This window comes from Geospiza fortis, unplaced genomic scaffold (genome assembly GCF_000277835.1).
Source record: "Geospiza fortis unplaced genomic scaffold, GeoFor_1.0 scaffold10, whole genome shotgun sequence".
NCBI classification, from domain to species: domain Eukaryota; kingdom Metazoa; phylum Chordata; class Aves; order Passeriformes; family Thraupidae; genus Geospiza; species Geospiza fortis.
Window position 1 is genome coordinate 2,897,744 of NW_005054326.1, and position 19,519 is coordinate 2,917,262.

Consider the following 19,519-nt stretch of genomic DNA (forward strand, 5'->3'; position numbering starts at 1 on the left):
AAGAGCAGGTATTTAATCTACAAACGTGCTGATGCCCGTGCCAGTTCTGGGAGAGCAACATTTAGCATGGGAGATGGGGAGGCACTGAGGGGCAGCAGGAAAGCCTTGGCAGAGAAGCTGTACATGTGCCTTTCCTTAGGTCAGCTTTGTGGCTCTCCAGACAAAATGGGAAACACAGTAATCCTTGGTTTTTCACTCCCTAGAATATGAGAAGAAATACACATCTTTCTGTGGAACCATACATCAGCAGCCAAGGCCTGGCTTTGTATTCCCACTCTGTCTGGAATATTTATTTCTCTCCCTCCACTTCTCAGAAGTTTTTGATGCTTCTTCCCATTCTTAATATGTGAAATGATTCTTCAGAAAAACAGGCACAGTACCCACCACACCACAAGCTGGCACACCTTTTAGTGTCCACCCTACCCAGGTGATTTCTAGACACTTCCTTCTCCCATATCAGCTTTATACTGAGAGCTCATTAAGAAAAAGACATGTTTACTCCATTTGGCAAAAGCATTAATATGCATTGGTAATGCTTACTTTTAAAATCCTGCATTACTAATTAAAATCCTACAGTACTAATTAAAATCCTGCAACTATTTTGTGTGCTGCTCCACAATTAATGTATTTCATCCAGGACAGGAAGAACTTTCATCTTTCAAAACCACACCAAGCCAAGGCTTCTCCATCTCGAGTGGGGGAGGTGAAGCAGAGGGAAGTCTCACAAAGCACAGTGAAAATCCCCAGCTCTTTCCTCCCAGATGAGCAGAGTTTTAACTGAAGGAAGAGTAATTATAACCTATTCAGAAAGGAGCACCTTTTTATCATCAAGGAATTGAAGCACTGACATGCTCAATCTGCCAAATGCTATGTTCACTATGATTACAGTTTGAAGATGTGAATTAAAATTACTCAGGAATAAGCTAATGTACTGTTTTGCCAGGGCTTGCATTACCATTGCCTGAATTATGCCTATTCTTTAGCTTTTAAAATCTGTATCATTAGTAAATGTTGAAATACCAAGGCAATAGTGTGTAACAAAACCATTTTATCTAATAAAAAAGCCAGCAAGCAGATTCTAGAGCAAACATTTTATGAATTAATTCCTGCTCAATCTCCTGAATAAATAATAAATAAAAGAACAAATGAAATAAATAACTTGACTATTTTGTGAGACAAGCTAAGGCACTGCCCATCAGGAGCACAGATCCTGCTTGTTCCATCAAATGAGAGGAAGAGTTTGCAAAACAATTCCCTCATATACCTGCTAAATTTTCTTCTGTATGGCCCAATGTTTTCCTTTCTGTTGCAGGAAGCATTCCTTGAATTTATAGGCAGTATATACCTCTGAGACTGAATTTAAGCAGTTATTTGAGAGGATAGTGAAGAAGAGGAAATCAAGTATTTGCCTTGGTTTCATTTGCTGATCCTTTATTTTCTGGGAGCATTGTTGGCTGCTTTGTGGATCCTCTCACTGACATGGCTGGAAATAGAGAACTCCTTACAAAGAAGCTGCAGAAGCAAGGATTTTACATCTGTGCTATCTTTGCAAAAGACTACATGGGAAAAGTTCAGCATAAAAAGGTCTTCCCAACTACCTAGGGATTGGTCTCATTTCTGTGTGAAACCTGTGGCAAGAAATTAAGCAGGAAGCTAATGTGCAAAACACCTGAGATTCTGGGGAGATGGAACCCCTGCTCTGTCATCCTAAGATAAGGAGCACTCTTTTATTTTATTTTATTTTTATTCCAGGACTCTATCAAGGCCAATTGAAATGATTCAAGATTAGATGCTTCAATACTTCCTCTATGGCATTCATCCTTTCAAAGTCATGTTTCTTCTTTTCCACTCATGCTTTCCTAGTAACATGTTGCTTCAGGATCTTTACAACTTGAATTACACTCACAAAACTCTCAAATCTTCAAAGTCTGACATTATACTGCCTGCCTTTACATGTGCACCAAGTGAACCCTCCTTTCCTCTGAGCATATTTTAACCTGGTGTTAGTATCTGTACTGAACTGATTTGAGAAAGCACAAACCCAGTGATTTGTTTCAAATATTAAGCTGTCTTCCCTGCCATCCTCTATGACCAGGTTTTCAAAAGGTTAGTAGCTTTTCAATGAATCTGGCTTTGATTTATGGCACTTCCCAATATGAAAAACCCATTCTAGGTCAATGTGTATGGAAAAATTGCTTTAAAAGCCCACAAGCAAGCAAATCCCAAACAAAGAAAACACACTCACATATGCATCCTGCTTAAGTACCAATTTCTTTAAGTGCCACAAACTATCAGGGGTGTGGAACAGCAGCATCTACATGTACAATCTCTGAGCTGTCATGGCATTATGAGACTCATTTCTGTTCAAAAGAACTGTATTCATCACTATTTGTTTGCACTAACTTACAAAATATACATATTTTTAAAATACACAGGGAAATGTATTTAAAAAACCCCTCAGCACCTAAAAATGTATAGAGAAAAAGAATTTATTTTAAATGTCTCTGTTTTCTAACACAGATGGTGGCTCCCCAGATGAACTCTATGACCAGTCTACATGAGGAGCCTCTTATGAGGAAAGTGTTTTAAGCACTCAGACCTCCTGTACACTTCTGCTGTAAATGAAGCAGTTTTCAAAAAATAAACCTTAAACACTTGGAAAATTAATTTAGTCTACAGGTAGGAATGCAGAGCAGAAAACTGAGCCTTAAAAGAAAAATGGGCCAGGTTTTGTTTCATATTCCATAGTTTGGGGATGACCTTTGCAAGAAGGCAATTTCTTTCCTTTAAATCTCGTTACCTACCTCAGTTGGAACAGGGACATTGGCAGCACTGTGCAGTTTGTTTTAATTAGAGAAAATACGCTTTTCTTCTGGAGCTGGTTTTTAATAACACCATTTCTCCCACCACTGCTCCAGCCTCACATGAATAATAAATCAATTGCAAGAGCATGTTGAAACTATGGGGGGGAGGAAAGCAAAAAATCCACACATCATTAACAGAGCTGCTGGGTTAATAGAGTTTCACTGAATTCTTTGATAAATGTCACTGGGCCTTGGAAATACATGACTGACAAATCACTCCAAAGTACTCTCTCCTCAATAGCTCTGAACCACACAGGTTTTCTGTATTCTTAGTGGTAAGCTGAGCTGAAACAACTCTCTTGACATTCAACAGGATGTCTCTACAAAACCATGTCAAGGTGCCAAAAGCTCTCTGCTTTTGCAGCCCTTGTGTGTGGCAGACAACCCAACACCTCCCAGTCCTTACAGCAAAGTGTTTCTTGCTTACAAGCCTCCATATCCATTAGCAGAAATCTGGCAAGAGCCAGTAAACCACTTGATTGCCCTGTTGCTATGGTTCTGCAAAGTGGTGACTACAGACTTCCCTTTGATCAAGGCTTCCCTAACTACAGCTGGGATCATAAAGGTATGATCTCTAAAGGAATCTTGGTATCAGAAGTGTCAGCTCCCTTCTCAGCCAGCTCAGGAAACAAAACAGGGCCAAACCCAGAATGGACAAAAAAAGTTTCAGCAAAATTCTGTGGTAAAAGTTATTCCTCCTTATAGATTCACTGCCTAAGTCCTTATATAAACAGAATTCCCAATTAACTTTGCTAGGAACAGGAAGAGGCAGGGAAAGACTATGGGATCAGGAGGCAACAAATGATAGAGAAATGTTGTTGATTTGGGAAGAGCTTCCTTTCACTGAGGGAATGGAATCCATCCAGATCCTTATGATTAATTAATTTAACTACCACTAAACACAAATCATAAACGAATCCAGAGGAATGGCTCCTGGGAAGCACAAGCAGTTACAGCAGCTCATTTCTCTGTGTTCTGTGGAAACAGAGCAGGAGCATTCCAGTGCTGCCAGCTGCCCTGCTGCAATCATGGACAGAGCTCTGCAAACCACTCTGCAGGTTTGCAAATGAAGGATCAGCTAAGCCCCAAAGGTCTGGATTGAACACTTAGTTGTTCAATCAAAAGTTGTGAAGTGCAGATCATACTTCATTGTTTTTATCCAATATTTAATAAAACCTTTCCAGTTAAATGACACCGTAACAGGACAGGTGGATGGTTCTTAGGTTCATTCCATGTTACACTGGTTTCTCTTCTTCCTCCTGGTCTTTATATTTCCTTCAATGGGATGTCAAACCATTCAGAGATGTGACCATAATTAGACAAGACAAATTCACAGGGGACATACTAAGATTTGGCCCAGGGAAAAGCAAAAAGTTTAAATAGAAGCATCAGTTACTACAAAATCAGTTTTCAAAATGCAAGCATTGTTCCTCATTCACATCACAGACCACAGATGCTCCATCCTACATCCATCCTATCCCTCAATTTCCATGTATTTCTAACATATAGGAAAAAAAATCATCAGGAGGCAATCCTAATATCTCTTTATAGTTGCTCATAACATTACTGTTGAAACAGCCAAGTTCCTTTTCATCATCAAGTGTCTGCAGAGATGTGCACCAGAATTTTAATCCTTAATCATCTAGAGAGAGCTGCTCTTGCTAATCAGGCATGTGCATACTGACAAAGCAGACAAAGGAACAGAGATCTGACCCTGCTTCAGAGATAAGGTGGGTTAAGTTTGTGTGTAAAACTGAGGAGCAACAGCTGAGGTGTAGCTCTGAGTTTCCACATCTCTGCAAGGAAAGGGAAAGATGAAAATAGGGGACCTTAGCATTAGGTGTGACTTGTTTTTTCAGTGCAACTCCATCCAAGTACAGAGACAACTCCTACAAAGGTGAGAGCTCCATGCAAACACAAATCCTAACAGTTAAAAATGTAGAAACAAGCTGACAGTGCATTTGTGCCATGAAGATTTTGTACTATTTCTTTGTAAATGCATGAAACCTAACTCGGAATGAAAGAAAGGTGAGAAAAGAGGTGTTCACACCCCTTCACATGTTTGCATTGAGCCTGGCCAGCTACAGCTTGATGGAGAACCCCAGCAATTGCTCCTGAGCCCCAGAGGCTGGCAGTGTGGCCAAGGCAGAGGGGAGAGGAAATGCAACTGGAGAAGAGGTGGTAACCAGGCTGAAAGTCTCTGGCATCTTCTCCAACTAATGGAGACTAACTCCAAAGACCAGAGGGGCAGCTTTCCACTTTCAGGCTACGTAAACATGTTTTCCATCCAAATACCTGAGGGGCTGCAGAACCAAGGAATCCCACCTGCCACCAGTGCCTATCTCACAGCAGATCCTTGCATGCTTCCAGCCTGAGCTCCCTGAGCTGCTTGGTCACACCAGCAAATCCACTCCCAGCTCAGCTTTTCAGAGAGAGACACTAATCTGAGGCTCTGCACTGTACCAGTGCTCATTTCATACAGCTCACAAGAACTTCCATTATTTTTTTCACTTCATGACTCCTTTTGTCAAGCCTTATTGAAGCTGACCCAACAAGCTTTTGAAACATCTTTTGTGGGTGACAGCAGAGACACAGACAACATGGCAACCCCTAAGAGCTTGGCTTCCCTAAAACTCCAGGCTAAGAAAAGCCAAAGAAGTGTTTATTACACATCCCTGCAGCTCCATGTGCCTCACCCAGGAGGCACAGAAAGATCATGTCTGGTGCTCCTGATGGAGATGTAAGAGACAGTGGATGTGTCCTTTTTTCACATGGAGTTTGCTGGAAAAAACCACAGACAAGGCACACTGGTAACAGGGTAAACTGGCATTTTTCTGAAGTGCCATTTAAATCAGATACTGTTCCTTTCCCCTCTGTTTTGGATTCTGACTGTTCTGAAAAAGCCAAAGGGAGAAATTGGTTTTCTTCAATGAATTCTTGAAAACAGACTAGAAGCTATTTCCTTCCTTTTCCCACAAGACCTAATTGTCTGCCAGTACATCAGTGTTAATTCAGCATCAAAACCCATTATTTTAAAGCAGGGAGTGGAAAAGGTCTGAGACCCAAGTGATGAGTCAGAAAAGCAAAGACTTCATGCATGTACTCAGATAGCATTGCAAGAAGGAGAATATGAAGCTTGTGGATTTAACAGACAATTCCACCTTTTTAAATCCAGAATTTTCTTCTTCATTAAGGGCACTAATTATTCACAATTTTATATAACCACATACTAATAAATCTTATATTGCTATCCCTTTTTAAAAGGAATATTGCCATACTTTTTTTTTCCTTTTTAATTTAATTTTACCTTTTAAAGAAAATAAAGAATAAAAAAGCAGGAAAATTTGTAGCTACCTCTAAAACATAATATTTAGGCTCTATGATTCTAAGTAAGCCTCACCAAACGCCTGTATTCACCAAAGGTATGCAGTGCAATAACTCATATTTAGCTTTTGGGGCTTTCTTTTCCTCTCCTAAATAGCAATTAGAATTTGTTACTGTAAATACTGATTAGTGCCAGGGCAGTAAGGTAACATTACCAAAAACTAGGCTAAAAAAAAATAAATCAAACAGCACTACAGCAAACACAAAATATCCAAACCCCGACGTTTTCAGTTTGCTTTGCCTCGGAGGCTCTCGGTGCTCTTTCCCAGTCACATTCCTGTTGAACATTAACGTGTTTATCTAAAAGCTCCAGTATAGATTTTTTTCCCTTGCCTTAAGGAAGGAAAGCTGTAAACTTTCTGACTCACAAGTTTTATGAATCTGCAATGTTTCCACTCTGTTTAAACGAGGCTCTACAATTGCCGCATTCCAGCCCCGCTCCGCAGGGACCCGTGCCATTTTCCATTACATAAGCTCAGGCTCGAGAGCCCTGTTGGGAGAGCTCCCATCCCATTCCTGTCCCCCCTCCTTCCACAGGATCCAAGGTTTCAGAGTTAGGGGTGTTTTTATTCCAGGGGTTTTCAGAAAGCGGCCCCGTTATTCCAGGTGTTTTACAAGCACAGTAGCAGGGGAAGTTCTTTGCCCTGGAGGGTTTCTGCCTTTGGTAAGACAAGGTTAATAGGCAGGTTAAGCAAACAAGGAAGGGAAGATGTGTGAGAATGGGGTCAAGCTTCCCATCCCACCCAAGTGCCATATTCCATGTGGCATGGCGAGTACAAAAAGCAGAGTGGACACCCTCACTCACCCTTTCTGCCTTTAAGGGGAAAAAAAACCCCAAAAAACCTTCACCATAATTTCAGTCAATTAAATTTCACAGGCATCCAGAGGTATCCAAAACAAAAGCAAACTTAACAAGTTATTCTTGGGTTTGAGAAATGTTATGTGAGCTCTACTTTAGTCAAACCTTACTCTCTCTCAAAAGACAGGATACACATATGAAAGTAATAAACCCTACTCCCATTCTTCAAGTGCTTAAAACAATTATGGCACTAAATGAACACTGAAAATTGCATTTTAAGTACAGAGGGTGGGAGGATAGTCAGAGGCCTGTCTGTAGCCAAGGGTACTTGCTTTTCTAAACTCTCTTAAAAACTGATGGAGAGGGAAACTTTTCAAGGGGGTGATTCAGAGGTAAGCTCCTCTCTCACTCTCATCTCCCCCCGGCCAACACTGGCTGTACTCCATGGGTTATGGGACCACTTGGGGAATACTGCATTCCCTCAGCAAGATTTTACCTCTCTCAGTAGAGGCTTCCTTCTGATGGAATCAACCAGTCAGAATGTCAGGAAAGCTGGCATCATTGTGCCAATCTCTCCTCCTCCAAACGGTGGCAAGATATTTAACAGGTCATTCACACTATACTTATTTCAATTTGCAGATAACCTGATTATTGTAATTGATGACACGACCATATTAAGGTGTGCTAGGGTACTCTGCAAAGATTTATATGTAGGAAACACTCAGAATATCAGTAAGTCACAACTGAAAGTTATAAAGCTTCAAATCCAAATGTTAAAAAGGTGTCAGGATTTTGCCAGAACCTTGTGTCTTCTTTCAGTCCACACTGAACCACATGGCACCCCCTTACTTGCCACAGGGGACTGCAGAAACTGGGAATAAAGCCCTGTGTCACAGCCCTGGTTCCTTTAGCACATGGAAATGACCAGCCCTATCTACAAGAGAATATTCTTCAGATTTCCTGCTTCCCTGCCACAGGGAATGCTTCCTTGTAGATAAAGCAGGGAGAAAGCACTGGGCTTTTCTTATCAAGGCTTTTCTTTAGGCAAGTAAGACAACACAATGGTGAATATACCCTAGAGATATTTCAATATTTTTACACTAAAGATTTCTTTAAATGTGAATATACCCTAGAGATACTTCAGTATTTTTACACTAAAGATTTCTTTAAATGGGTTTCCAATTTCAAATATTTCTAAAATGAATGGCAGGATAAAGAAGACTGAAGAAGAGTTCCTGACTTGCTTCCTTCTCCTCATATCTTCCATGCAAGTCTTCCATTTGGTATATACACCTTGTCAGGTGAGGAACAGGTCAGGGGAAAACAAGGAATTGGGAAGTTTCAGCAAAAACATACCTTTTGCCACACTCCCTGGGTAATCACTCACTGTTTTGATTCCAGGACCTTTGTCCAATCTCACTGCACTCATTCTGCCTAGGATGCCCTTCACTGTTCATGCATAAAACCCCAACATTTGTCACTGAATAAAAACCAATAACTTATTTATTTCTCCTTATTACTCCTTTGTGTTCTGCAGGAGTTTGTCAGAGAGCTCTAGTGAAGGAAGAATCCACTACATCCCATTACTGCTGATATTTTTCATAGGCAGAAGGGTAGCAAGAAATTAGAAGGCAAGTCCCCACCAACCACTGTTTTGAGAGGGAGGCACACAGTGTTAGGCTGTCACAGTTTTTAATGACACTTTGTACATATAGAAGGGTTTTGTTTAGATTTCTTTCCTGTCTTTCAGGATGCCTTCCATTTAGACAAAGTGTTCTGAACACACACACACAAAAGTTTTTAAAAAATCAACACAAAATAAAAAGCTGGGCTTCACCTTCTTCAGAGGAAACATTTGAAAGGTAACAGTCGTGAAGACATCTGTGCTTGAATAAGCAGAACTAAGCCAGATTAAAAGCAGGGGAGAACAAGTATTTAAGGCAAGTAGAATATGAATGCATCCATTCACAAAATGGAATAGAATTTAATCAAGACTCTTGATGTTTACTGCTTTCATAATGATCACTCAAGCAAAAATCACTAGTCTCTACTAACTGTTTCTGCAGAGCAAGCAGGAAAATCATAACACCGCTAACTAGGAAAACGACTACATTGCAAGTAAATCCAATTCTCAAAATATGAGAAGGAATCAGGTGACATCCCTGTGTTTAAATCTTATGTAAATCAGAGTAGAAGATGCCATGATGGGAATAGAATTAAGCCCTTGGTGCCCACATTTCAGTATTCTGTGCACTGTTAAAAATAAAGTACCAAATGGCATATTTAGTTCCTGAAAACATTCCTCACCAAATTATAAATATTTTTATGAGGTTATATCAAGATCTTAAACTAATTGGTAAGGGTTCCTTTGAGGTCTTCACAATAGTTACTTCAATCAAAAACAACCTCCAGGGCAGAGCACACCTTTATGAACAACCTTAATAAAAAAGCACCTTACTGAGTGCTCAGTAATGGGGGGTTTCAACAAGAACAGAGGCAGGAATTTCAGATCTTTGTTAAATACTCCTTATTCCATCCCAACAAAAAATATTTTCCTACCCCAAAATGTTTATTTAAGGTCACTGTTTTAAATAAAACAGATTTAGTGACATATGGAAAACTCAAGTCCAAAGGTTCTTCTTTTTACAGAGTACACTGACCCCTACCCTCATTATGGGCCATAAACATTTATTAGATTTCGTCATCAGCTTGCTGAGACAACATATTTTATCTAGTTTCCTACAGCTACATATCAATAAACTCCAAGGAGCTTTCTGCAAGACTGAATTCACCCAATTCTCCTTCACCCCACATCCTAGAAGGTTTCTTGTGTGTGCATTGAGTAGCTAGATTTTTAACAGATGTAAAAAAAAAAACCACATGAAATAAGCACTTAACTGTAATAGATCAGTAGTAAATAATTTCCTTATATTTCCCTTTTTTTCTTGTCCTCCTCTTCCACTGGTTTTAAAGCCATCAGTTGTTTCTGCATTCATAAATATCCCCATCCTAGCTATAAACAAAATTTAACAAATATACAAAAATAAACAAATTTCCTCTTATGTAAACAAACATAAGAGGAAATTCTCAAACCTCGTGTTTGCCATTTGACACGCTCAAGTAAAAGTCCTGCTTTTTATGAGGAGGATTTTGACACATTAGATTCCCAAACTAACCCTTACCAGCTGTGTGTGGCTAAGTTCACCCCAGCTCATGTGCACTACCATCCTGCTTGTGGCTTAGGTGACATTTTCATCTTGAACAGAATTTGAACAATAAAAGGATTTCTGAGGAGATACTGTTCCTAGACTGGCTTCTTTTTCAAATAACAATTTTCAGTTTAAGATAGTATTACCCACTTATTTCAGCACTTTTGCATTAAGCATTTACTGTGCCTACACACCACACAATTCTTGGTAGCTCATATGTAAGAAGAGTTACTTAATCTAATACTGTAATCCACCACCCACAGGTGTAATTCTTACCTAAACAGCAAAGAAAACAAAATCACCAACCCTAGCCAAAGCAAAATTCACTTGGCTTACTGTAAGTAAAGCTCACCATTATTCAGTCCCTGTGTTTCAGCATTTCTCAGACACTAGGTGTACACTTCATTAGATCACTGATCCAGTCACTGCAATGTATTTCCTATTTAAATTTGTCATTCCCTCTTCTTTCAGCCTTGGATCTACTTCACACCCCTCCTTGCTCTTTCTTGTGAACACTGTCTGCTGTTCCATGACAGAAAGAATGGCACTAGCACATGCTGAGAGCAGCAAATCCTGTGTTACAAGGAATTAAATTTCTATAGGTGCTTTGACTTGGGATTTAAAATAAAAAACAAAAACAAAAAAGGAGGGTGAAGGAAAAGACCTGTATAAAGTGCTACCACTTAGGGAGCTGAAGTTTAAAATGTCACACAAACTAATCTCTGTAACTCTAGGAGATCATTTCCTTTGTTCTTATTTTAGCAATTACCAATTCAGTAAGGAAGAGTTTTTCTTCCTACCATGTACAATACTTAAAAAACCAGGGAAGCCCATTTTTTTTGCTATTTTTTTGACCCTGAAGTAGATGACATATGCCTCTAAAAACCTCTGCATTGTTCCATTTCCATTTACACAGAGTAATGGTGAAACATATCCCCTGTAAGATGCAATTTCTAAGCACTGCATGTATTCTGAGTGTCACTATATGCAAAAAGAACTACAGAAAAGTCTCTGTTGTAACTGAAGTTTATGCCTGCACTTGCAAAACTGTACAGGTCTGCTATACCAACAGCATTTTTTTTCTTCTCTTTATTCAAGTGTTTCAGAGGTTTCTTTTGGTACATGTCACCTGAAAGGGGTTTCTTTTGTTACATCTTACCTGAAAGCAGATACACAGAGCTGAAGTTCTTCTCCAGTTTGCCCAGGAGCACAGTAAGAAAACAGTCAGATGAGAGAGAGGTCACATCTTTAGAACTTTGGTCATACACCACCACTTCCTGCTTGCAATCAATTTCAATCTGAAACACAAGGAACTCAGAGTAAAACAGGAAGGAGGAAGATGATTAAAAACCCCACATTATCACCTCCATCAGGGTTCCTACATATTTGCTATAAGAGCAGTTCAGATACATAGATTTCTTATGCACTTGTTCACTAAAGAGTTTTTATTTTATATTTCATACGCCTGTCAGATTTAATTCCCTGGAGAGTTTGTAAATTGATTATTTGCTTCAAGTTGAAGCCCACTCCACAAATTTCTACCATTTGGTAATTTTATGTTGCTTGTGAATTGCCCTACCTTCAGCTAGGCTGGTGAATTTGTTTAAAGGCTGAGCTTTTGAGAAGGTAGCCCTGCCTCACTTTCTGCTTCCGAGAGTTTTGTACATAAACAATAAAGAGACCTTAAACTGCCTCTAAGCCATACACATTTTGGTTACCTGCACAACTTTATATATAAAATAAAAAGCTTCATTTTTTACATGTTAAAGCAAGAACATAGTAGATTATTTTTGTACCCAAAACACGTGAAACAAATATCAATGGATTAAAAACCCCCAATATCCCCTCCACAGACACAGAGACACACACTAATTTTAAACAGCATAGCTATTTTCTTTTCACTGATAACACTATTTGGAGAAAACCACACCCCTCCTCCCAAATAAACAAACAATAAAACAAACACCAAAATTCCTCAAACTACCCCCATGAAAAGCCTTCTAAACAGCAAGTAGGAGCCAGGACTGACAGAGAGGCAGTTTCTTTGCAAACCAAATGACCACTTGCTAAGCAAGCCCCACCACCACAGACCCCTAAGAATCCTTCAAAGTTTAGGAGAGAATGTTTACATACGTTTGAGAGACTGTGCTTTGCAAGACACACAAGAATCCTGAGAACATTCTTTCTGAGTAATTTCTAAATCCCCCTCCTTAACTCTGATTCTACAAAGAATCCCAATGATAAACTCAACAGTAACCAATACCCTCTTTGATCAGGTAATATCTCAGCTAAACTCAGCCCTCTAATCTTGTTGGGTTTTGGTTGTTGTTTTGTTTTTTTTTTAATTTAATTAAATATTTACGGAAAAATTATTACAAGTTGCTTTCCAGCCACTCCTTTAAAGAAATACATAGAACAAAAGGAAAATGACCCCTACCTTGTGTTTTGCTGAGTGCTGAATGAGCTCTGTGATCAAAACTTTGTCCTGCTGCAGCCTGCGCTTCATGAGCTTGGAGCAGTTGATGTTGATGGCATCCAGGATGTGGGAGGTGTTGTACTCCACAAAGGGGCGGCTGTCAATCAGCAGCAGCTTCTCTGTCCCACTCTCCAGCAAAGCCACCAACTTCTCGGGGACAATGAGCTGGGTCCTGATCATCTCATGGGCCATGACAACAACGAGGCCTCTTTCCCCACCGCCCTCTCTAATTTGCTGCGATGATGTAATGGCTGTGTACTCAAAGGCTTAGCCACACCATTGTGCTAGAAGTGTATGAGGTCATGCTGGTAGTGACTGGCAAAAGAAAAGTTAAATCCATTTTCAGAAAGAGCTGTTGGACCGAGCGTCTCCTCCTGCTCCCAGCTGATGTACAAAGGGTTGGCTCCACAAAGCGGCCCCTCACGTCTGATTCATCGGGACATGACTACGGAGTGGCCATTGCACAATTCACACAAAAGATGCTTTCTGGCTGCTGCTGCATTACATCATTCTTTACCTTTGCTCCCACCCATCAGCTTTACACCAGATTGAGAGCCTGTAAGAAGGGGAAGATGAAAAAAAACAAAAAACACAAACCAGATGAGGCCATGAAACTTCGCAGAACAAAACATTCAGCTCTGAGGCTTAGCTGTACAGTGGGCCATACATGGAATAAACACATTCCTGAGGAGTTCTCCTCTCTGCTGGATGTGCCAAACACCTAGAGAGAGCATTGGCAACTGCAGCCTCTGAATCCATTCCAATGATCTTGCCTGGACAATTATCTTGTATTTCAGGCAACATACCCTGCCTTAATTGCAGACTTTTGTTGCCACTAGCTCTGCCTCTTCACAAGACTTTGTTAGAACATAATTAAGAGATGCTGCCCTAAATCATGGTATTTCTTTCAATAGCAAAACTATTTAAATGCATTTCAGCACTGCACTGCTTAGTAAGAAGTAAAATTTGTTTTTAAAACACTTAAACATTTTAAATATTAAACATTTCAAAGTTTAATGACTTGGAAAATATTTCACAAAACAGCACTGCAAGTTGGGAAACTGATAGTACACAAAAGAAAGGACCAAACTTACATCCACTTCTCTGAAGGAAATACTTGAATAGAAAACAGAACAAGATGCCACACAAGCATTTTATTTGAATTAATCACCAGAGATGGATGAGGTCTCACACTACTGGAAGTTAAAGCAGTGAGCACTCTTCTGTTCTTCCTAGAGCTGTGTGATGCTTATGTGAGGTGTGTAACCCCCAGCACTCTAACCCCAAACTTAACTAAAGATTATGCTAAATAATCTTTGAAACAAACTATATTTCTCTAAAATTAGATCCTGACAGCATCTGAACAACATCAGCTGAAGGAGTGGCAGCAGCAAAGCAATAAAACCCCAACACCTTTATCCCCCTCAGTGTAGCACTGTCTCACAGCTGCCCTTGGGCTCCTCAGAGTGTCCCAAAACACGTTCTGATGGCACAAGTCCTTGTAGGAACACTCCTCAGAAAGAATCCACCACGGGGCTACATCCTTTGGGGATTTAGCTCACATTTGAGCTTAGATTTTATAGTGTTGACTTGCTCCTTCCATTTGAAAGGTTTGTTATTTACCTTAATTGCAAGAGAAGTAATGAATTCTAACCATCAATAGATTTATATTAAAAGTCCTGTTATACCACCAGGCCAGTTGCATTTGGCACTGGGAAATCCCAGGCGTGAAAATGTTTTACTCTTTAGAGATATTGTACAAATCTACATTTACACAATGTTAAGCAAAATAAATTCTGCAAAAAGGACAAACTTGATGTTAACAGCCCAAAAGAGGAAACTGGAAGTTGTTTCATGAGTTTCATGTGGCAATACAAGAAAAACACCAGCCTCCACGTAGACAGATATTAGGCTGACAAAATGTGATCTTCCATTTGTCCCAATTTAGGGCTGTTGTGACAGTACTATTAAGCTTGCCCAGATAAATGGAAGCACATAGCAGTGAAATGCACATTGCTCTAAACTACAGTAAAAATATTGGAAAATGTACTATACCAAGTTTTAATTAAATGTTTTAAAGAACCTGCTTGGCAGGTCTGCTCCCCCTCAAAAAGCAGTCACTTCACACTAGTCTCAGGAAGGTATCAAAAGACAATTGATTATCAAAATGACATTTTGCAAGTAGGGGGGAGGTGGAGGAGGAAGCTTGATAGTTATGTCAAATTTTTCCCCCCCCCAGGAAAATAGTATTCAGCAATTTAAAAAATTTCTCTTAACATGTCCTGTCACAAATTTTGATTCTCTTTTATTCACATCAAAGGTTGCCAGATACCAAATCCACTGAACTCAATGAAAACTTTTCCACTGGCTCTAGTGGGAATTGGCTCCAGCTCCTTTGCAAGCTAGACAGTTTGTTCATGAACTAGACAGTTTGTTTTGATGGATAAATTGCTGACTTAAAGCTCAAGTAATAACAGGAAAATATAGCAGCTGAGAAAGTACAGAACTCTAAAACGGATGCTGTTAGAAATACTTAATCTTTAATTTGCAACTTTCAGTTTGAGTATGCTTCTTATCTTCTAAAAGCTTGCTGTTTGCTTTCTCAGCCTTCACTTTCATACAACAGAGGTTTGTTTCAGAAGACTCTTGTGAAGAGCTCAAGCCAGTCATATCTGGTGACAGGGTAAAGAGCATGTAAAGAACACAGGGCAAATGGGCTTCAGTCAAGAATCCTTTAAAATAGCCCTATTACCCTAACATACCAAGTACCTTGAAAGGATTCTGCCTGCAGTGTGAAAGCAATAAACTTAACAGTAATGTCACCTTGAGTTATTGCAACTGAAGTACTTTTTTTGACAGGAATATCTCAGTGGTGCTGGGGAGAAACAACATTTTATGAAGGACGGGTTTTTCTTTTAATTCTCTCAGTTTCTGGAACTATCAGTGTTTGGGAGTCTTCCCTAGGACCTATCTAAACAAGAAGAACTGGCAGCCTCTTGCTTTAGGTAAACACTTGAGCACTCATCCCATTCCTCATGACTGCTCTTATCATTCAGCTTCTATGAGGTGTTGAAACATCTGTTCAATTTCTAATGCATTTATAAAACAGATAAAATTAAATTTCTTGACCGTTCTTTTTCAACTTGTGACTTAGATCTCAATGGTATTATAGTGTCTCATAAAATGATGCCATACAATGCATTGCCCCAAACAGGCCATTGTGCTGCTGACCTTAAGCTAGGAAGCCTTCACAGGGTGTTCCATGCTGAAATCAGGATTATGAAAAGTGATCCATAATCGAGCCATGAGAATCTCCCACAGTCATTCATGTACCCACTGGGAACACTGCATGGCTGCTTCTTCCTTCTAGAGGGACTAACTGGCACTTTTAAACAAGAAAATTAAACATCTAACTCACTATGAAATGAAAAAGGTCTGTTCTACACTTGCCCAGTACCTTTACAGCTTTTCCTTATTGTTTAAAGAACCAAACCAACAATCCTCCTACTATCTTGCGCACAAACAACAGTGGATGACTAATGTTTACCTGTATGTTTAATTTTATAGGATCTCTTGCCTCAGGGATTCCTGTCCCCATCCCAACTGGTTCTGATGCAGTGAAATAAGCAAGTGCCACATTTTTGGTTATGTGGTTGTGTTTGGTTTTTCAGTCACTATAATTGACATTTTGTATGCACTCCTTTAATTTCTACTGCTATCACTTTGACTCCAAGCAATTCCTTTCCATCACAACAGGATGATTGTCTGAGTTCTCAGGTTTTGGCTCATACAGAATCACAGAATTATTTAGTTTGGAAAAGACCTCCAAGATCATTAAGTCCAACTGTTAAAGTAACATTGCCAAGTCCACCACTAAGCCATGTCCCTAAGCCCCACATCTACACATCTTTCAAATACTTCTGGGGATGAGAGGCAGATGTGTTAGGAATATATTTTAAAAACTCTCAGAACAAGAGTCTCTAATTCTACCCCAGTTAAGGAACTAGAAAAGAGCTTCTCAAAGCCTTGCTACAATCTCTGAAAGATTCTGCCTCACTTAAGAAGATAACCTTGAAGTTGAACCTTGCTGTCATAAATGTGTGGCTACGTCACTAATGCCTGCTTTGTCAGGAGCCTCAGCAGCGCTCCCACGTCATGCAAAACTCTGACAAAATCACTTTACAGCACCTGAACAAGGTCCTGATGGGCAGCCTTTATGGACTCAGCTGAAACACCTGACACAGTTGGGTTTTTTTGAACTGTGTATTTTTCTACTTTTAACAGGCAAACACAAGTACATATGAGAAAAACATTATCATCCCCTAGAGTGCTTTTCATGGTTCTTAGGGTGGGCACCCTTGTAAAAGAAAAACTGAAAAGCTGAATTAAAATGCAAATGCAGAACATCCCAAACTGCAGGACACAAGCTACTGCTGGCTGTTACAAAAGGGGTATTTGGTTTCAGGGTTACTGGGAGTGGTAGTGGTTCAATAGCAGGTGCCAATACCACCAGCACAGACCCTGTTACCACAGCCACACGTGATACTGGACAAACAAATGTACACAAACTAGAGAGAAACTGCAGATCCAGGGACCACAGGGTGAATTGCCACTCCTGCAAGAACCATTCCCTCACCAGCCTCAAAAAGATGGAAATAAATTGTGTTCTGGATGGTTCCTTTTCCCAGTGCTACAAGAGACTAAGTGACAGCTGAGAGAGGTCCAACCCTTGCTCAAGATGCTACTCAGTGTTCAGAAACACAGAGTGTCTATGGAGCACAAGGGAAATAAAAATTTTAATTGAAAGCGAGGAACAGCTGTTCTTTTGAATTCAGCAAGCAAGCCAGTAAATTCCAGAGATCAACAACTGTGTAATAAAGTGCAAAGTCTGGGGGAAAAAACCAGTAGCTGAAGTTAGAGAAGCATATGTATTACCTGCCATTGTGCAGAACATATAGGAGTGAGATAACAAATGCTCATCAATTCACAGAGCTCTGTTAGCTCATCAATTCAAAGGGCTTGTGTCATTCCCTCAGCTCAGGGGAATGAGGGTGTCTTGGGCTTTTAGGATGATTCAAATAAGCATCACTATCTCATAAACACATCATTTCCTCATGCTTCCTGGCAGGGAGGTTGAAGAGCAGACAGTTTCCACCACCCTCTGAGCACTCTTCACTGTGGTGCAAGATTGGACAGCAGCAGAGAAAGTCACTTAAATAGAAACACATAGATTTTAATTTTTTTTAATGTCACTCATGTACCATGTTCATAAAAAAGAAGCAGTTTAAAAAATTTCACCCTGTTTTCCCTTGCTTATCTATGGGTGCTCCCTCTTCTCCCACTTTTAACATATCTGTACTTTTATCCTATATATGCAGTCAAAATGCATAGTGTTAATTTTCTCTTCCTTGTAGAAACACCAGCCACACACATTTTAGATTACTCCACCACCATGAGAAAAGCAAGTGTAATGCATTGAAATAAAACATAGATGAAGGTGGATTTTCTGTTGAGTACTCTTGTCCTTCATCCTGCTTGACTAATCACTCAGCTTTGATTACTAGCTCTAAAGAAAAGTCTCCCCACTTCTTTGTGCTCATCAATGTGAAAACAGACAGAGAGAGAGTCAGAAAGGAAATCAACCTCCCAGAAATACACTGCATAAAAGACATCCAGTTAAGATCTTTAAGCTCACGCTATTTCTACACTTACAGCTCAGCAATGTTTTTACCAATGGCACTCTGAGACAGCTGGGCTAAGCAAGAGGAATGGGCCTTCCATTTAGATAACATATATTTCCTGTCATACAAATAAACATATTTGAAATAATATATTATTTCAAAATAAAACAAAAAAGCACACCAAACCACCACATTTTGCTGACCTACTCAGCATAGCTCTCAAACATCTGCAATGTTCTTGCAAATATTATCCAGGCACCATCACCATCTCTAAGCAATAAGCCAGGTTATCATCACTGGCTTTTACCAAGGAGCCAATCTCTTTGACATTCCCAGTGAAACAATAAACATTTATTACATGTGACTGCAGGGAAACCTGGCTGGCAGAATGTGGCCTCCTGGGAAGCATTAGAAGATCCTGTTGATATGTTACATCACTCTATTCAAAGGACACTCAGACTTAATCCCCAGATTAAGTCTGAGGACTCCCTTCTCCACCCAATCGAGCGAGAAACTCTTTCCATTTCAAAATAATTTTTCACTGCAGGTTCACAGCATATAGGGTCTGGGGCAACCAGAATGAAAGATTTAATCTGGTTCAAACGTGTAGTATAATATATTACATTTTTAGGTTCCTATTGCCTGGGACACTAGACAACCAGGAAAAGTGTCAGTGGATTTTTAAAAAATGGTTCTCACTCTATGACCTCCAAGTCAAAGCAACATAAAATTTTGGAGTATAAATTTTTTATTAATTTATTATTATTTCATGTCAAAACTGTTACTCACCTACATTTAAGTCAAAATTTATATGGCCTGAACAGGACAGAAGGTGGTCCACATACAAAGGCCAGCAGAAGGAATTACCTAAACACAGGAAAATAATAATATTAATAATAACAGTAATAAAATCCTTATTACAAGATTAAAAAACACTAAAAAAACTCAGACAAACACCCCCCAACCCAAACCAGGAAATGGATTTTACACATTCAGTGCAGTCATTTGCTGTACAACTGCCCCAAACACAGGAAAACCTAGGTGAGAAGTTATTTATGAATGCTGGCATTCATTTATATGGAATGGGTTCAAAATAGAAAGTTATG

General features: G+C 39.6%; 1 protein-coding gene across 1 annotated transcript in view; it reads right to left on the reverse strand.

Annotated features, from left to right (window-relative positions):
- The window catches only part of DUSP16 (dual specificity phosphatase 16), a 29,094-nt gene extending 9,776 nt beyond the window's left edge, over positions 1-19,318 (reverse strand). Inside the window, exons 1-5 of the mRNA XM_005421084.2 lie at positions 19,203-19,318; positions 12,694-13,288; positions 11,416-11,554; positions 6,018-6,025; positions 1-17 (exon numbers count right to left, since the gene is read on the reverse strand). The exon at positions 1-17 is cut by the window's left edge and continues 139 nt beyond it. Of these exons, the coding sequence (XP_005421141.1) occupies positions 1-17; positions 6,018-6,025; positions 11,416-11,554; positions 12,694-12,924 (395 nt within the window). The 5' untranslated portion in view covers positions 12,925-13,288; positions 19,203-19,318. The remainder of the gene's footprint in view (positions 18-6,017; positions 6,026-11,415; positions 11,555-12,693; positions 13,289-19,202) is intronic.
- Between the last annotated feature and the right edge of the window lie 201 nt (positions 19,319-19,519).